The following is a 2,500-nucleotide window of genomic DNA, read 5'->3' on the forward strand; positions in this document are numbered from 1 at the left end:
TTGTTGGTGGCAAGGGTGGACAAATGATAGATAAAGCCATAACTTCTGTAGGCGAAGCCAAAGCGTGCGCTGCCAGACCTAGTTGTGGAGCTCACTAAGCTGCGCTAAACAACACACAGGGTTGAGACTGGTGATTTCCAGCCCAAAGTTGAGTTTGCAGTCACAGAGTTGGTACAGGTATTCTGTGTAAAACTTGGTGTGTCTATAGAGGCGGGTGGGACTGGGATGAGGATGGGTGTGGTGAGGTGTGTATGGATGAAACAGCATGAGTGTGGATGGTACTGTATGTGTTTTCTTGTGGATGCTCCTGCATGATTGAATGTTATTACTGTACATTTCAATACTAAACCTGTAGTATGTCCCTTGTCAGATTTTTGTCACGTTGACATGACCCTTGCAAAGGCTCATGTCAACATGTCTTCCTTAATGTGTATCTGTTTACTGTTAGTCAATGTTTCAATGGTATGTCTTAGTCTTGCGCTAAAGCGATTCTCACTCGTGAGAAACGCTTTACACTCTATCACGGTATATGTCCTATGTACATGCATGCTGGTACTGTGCACAATACCAAGCCACTGTATGTACATACGGACCTATGCTCAGTTGTATAAATTATATGTCTATAATTTATCATGTGTGCACAGACTAGTCCATGTGTCTTTATCTGTACATGTTCTGAAAAATCTGAAAAAGAAATAATTGCAATTCAATCCAAAGGAAAAAAATTAAACAATGTTAATTGAAAATAATTATGAATTGAAATAATGAAAAGAAATTGCATTCTGAAACTGAATTGGAACTTTGAAAGAGACAAGAGCACAGCTCTGCGTCTGTTGGGAAATGCAGCTGGGACCTTTTTTTCATTTTGGATCTTACTCACCAGAAGGAACGTCAGGCCTGTGTTGGTGGCAGTGGTGTAGTCTACGTAGAACGCAGGTACACAGAGGATACCCACCTCAAAATTTCAGGGATTTCATTATACTCACCTAAAATGAATTGATCCATTACTTAGAATAGCACATTTATATATACAGTATCCCCATGTCAAAATATTCTCTAATATACAGTATACCCACCACAAAAAAGTAGACTACACCACTGGTTGGTGGAGCCTATTAACAGGGATTGGCTGAGATGAGAGATGGCCCCTTGCAGGCTCTGCAGAGCCTTATAATAAGCCACCAGCTCTCTATAACATCAGAGAGAGAGAGAGAGAGAGAGAGAGAGAGAGAGAGAGAGAGAGAGAGAGAGAGAGATGAAAAAAGATTAGGCCTAGCAAAAGCCAGTTCTTTCGGACTTGAGTGTACTCTCGATTAATGAAAATCGGCAACTCAATTCCACTTGCTACCCTGTTTCCATTTAACTGAACAGGGGACAGAAAAAGGATGAGATATACACTGTAAATATATACATACATGTGATTACATTTTTGTAGCATGAACATTGAAGTTCTTTATACGGAAAAACAATAATGTGTGGAGGAATTTGCCAGCCAAAACAGCAATCTAGTGTAACCTCGTCAAGAGCTAATAAATTGACCTCCACACACAATCAATTATTAGTTGTGGATGTATAGCCTACATTTTATTACAGTGTACAGTATACAGCAATGTACACTAACAGGGACAGAATAACCTGTGCGGCCATCTGTTATGAAAACAAAAAGAAACAAACAAATAAACAAACAAAAGAAACAAACCCAAAAGGTTCAGCTGTCATTTCCCGCTGTATTCTTTTGTGTAGTAGAATCCCGATTCCTAACAGAAGTTTTTCCATGTTTGATTGACAGCTGAGGACACATGTGGTGATACTCTGAGGGGTTCAAGTGGCATCATATCAAGTCCCAATTTCCCGAGTGAATATTACAATAATGCGGACTGTACGTGGACCATACTTGCTGATCCCGGAGACACCATTTCCGTCATTTTTACAGACTTCCAGACAGAGGAAAAATACGATTACTTGGAGGTGGAAGGCTCAGAACCGCCAACGATTTGGTGAGATGTTGTTTTTTTGTTCTCTCCACTGTATATCTTGTTGCTTTCTTTTTCAGCTCTTCCACTTCACTTTGCCACACATTCACCTGACTTCTTATTCAAGTGTGTCGCCAACTCATCAGATTAATGTGTTTATTTAATTTGTTCAGATAAAGTTCTGATTCAGTTGTAGAGTCATTGCTTAACCATAGAGTCGCTAGAACATGCATTACCAAAGGTTATTTTCTCATCTCACTAAAGACAGTCAAGTATCCAAAGAATTTTCACATATACTGTATATCACATCTCAGTACTTAGAGTTTCCTACATTGCATGACTTGTTCATACCTATTGTGCTGTGGACTAGTGTTTTAGTGTGTGTTGTTTCTCTGTGTCGCCAAATTACACTCATATAGTACATGCATGTTCATTGTCTCAAAAATCGAGTTAAATAGATGCAAACATTAGTCATATTGGAAGTGCCTAATATTTCATAATGTGACCATCATAAGAGTTTTTCATCT

The 2,500-nt window shown here is 39.2% G+C and overlaps 1 protein-coding gene across 1 annotated transcript in view; it reads left to right on the forward strand.

The window, feature by feature from the left end:
• Window positions 1-2,500, forward strand: part of csmd3b (CUB and Sushi multiple domains 3b) — an 810,903-nt gene that overhangs the window by 221,918 nt on the left and 586,485 nt on the right. The window contains exon 5 of the mRNA XM_063186185.1: window positions 1,790-1,997. Coding sequence (XP_063042255.1) covers window positions 1,790-1,997 — 208 coding nt within the window. The remainder of the gene's footprint in view (window positions 1-1,789; window positions 1,998-2,500) is intronic.

The sequence above is a fragment of the Engraulis encrasicolus genome, chromosome 20, assembly GCF_034702125.1.
Source record: "Engraulis encrasicolus isolate BLACKSEA-1 chromosome 20, IST_EnEncr_1.0, whole genome shotgun sequence".
Taxonomy (NCBI): Eukaryota; Metazoa; Chordata; class Actinopteri; order Clupeiformes; family Engraulidae; genus Engraulis; species Engraulis encrasicolus.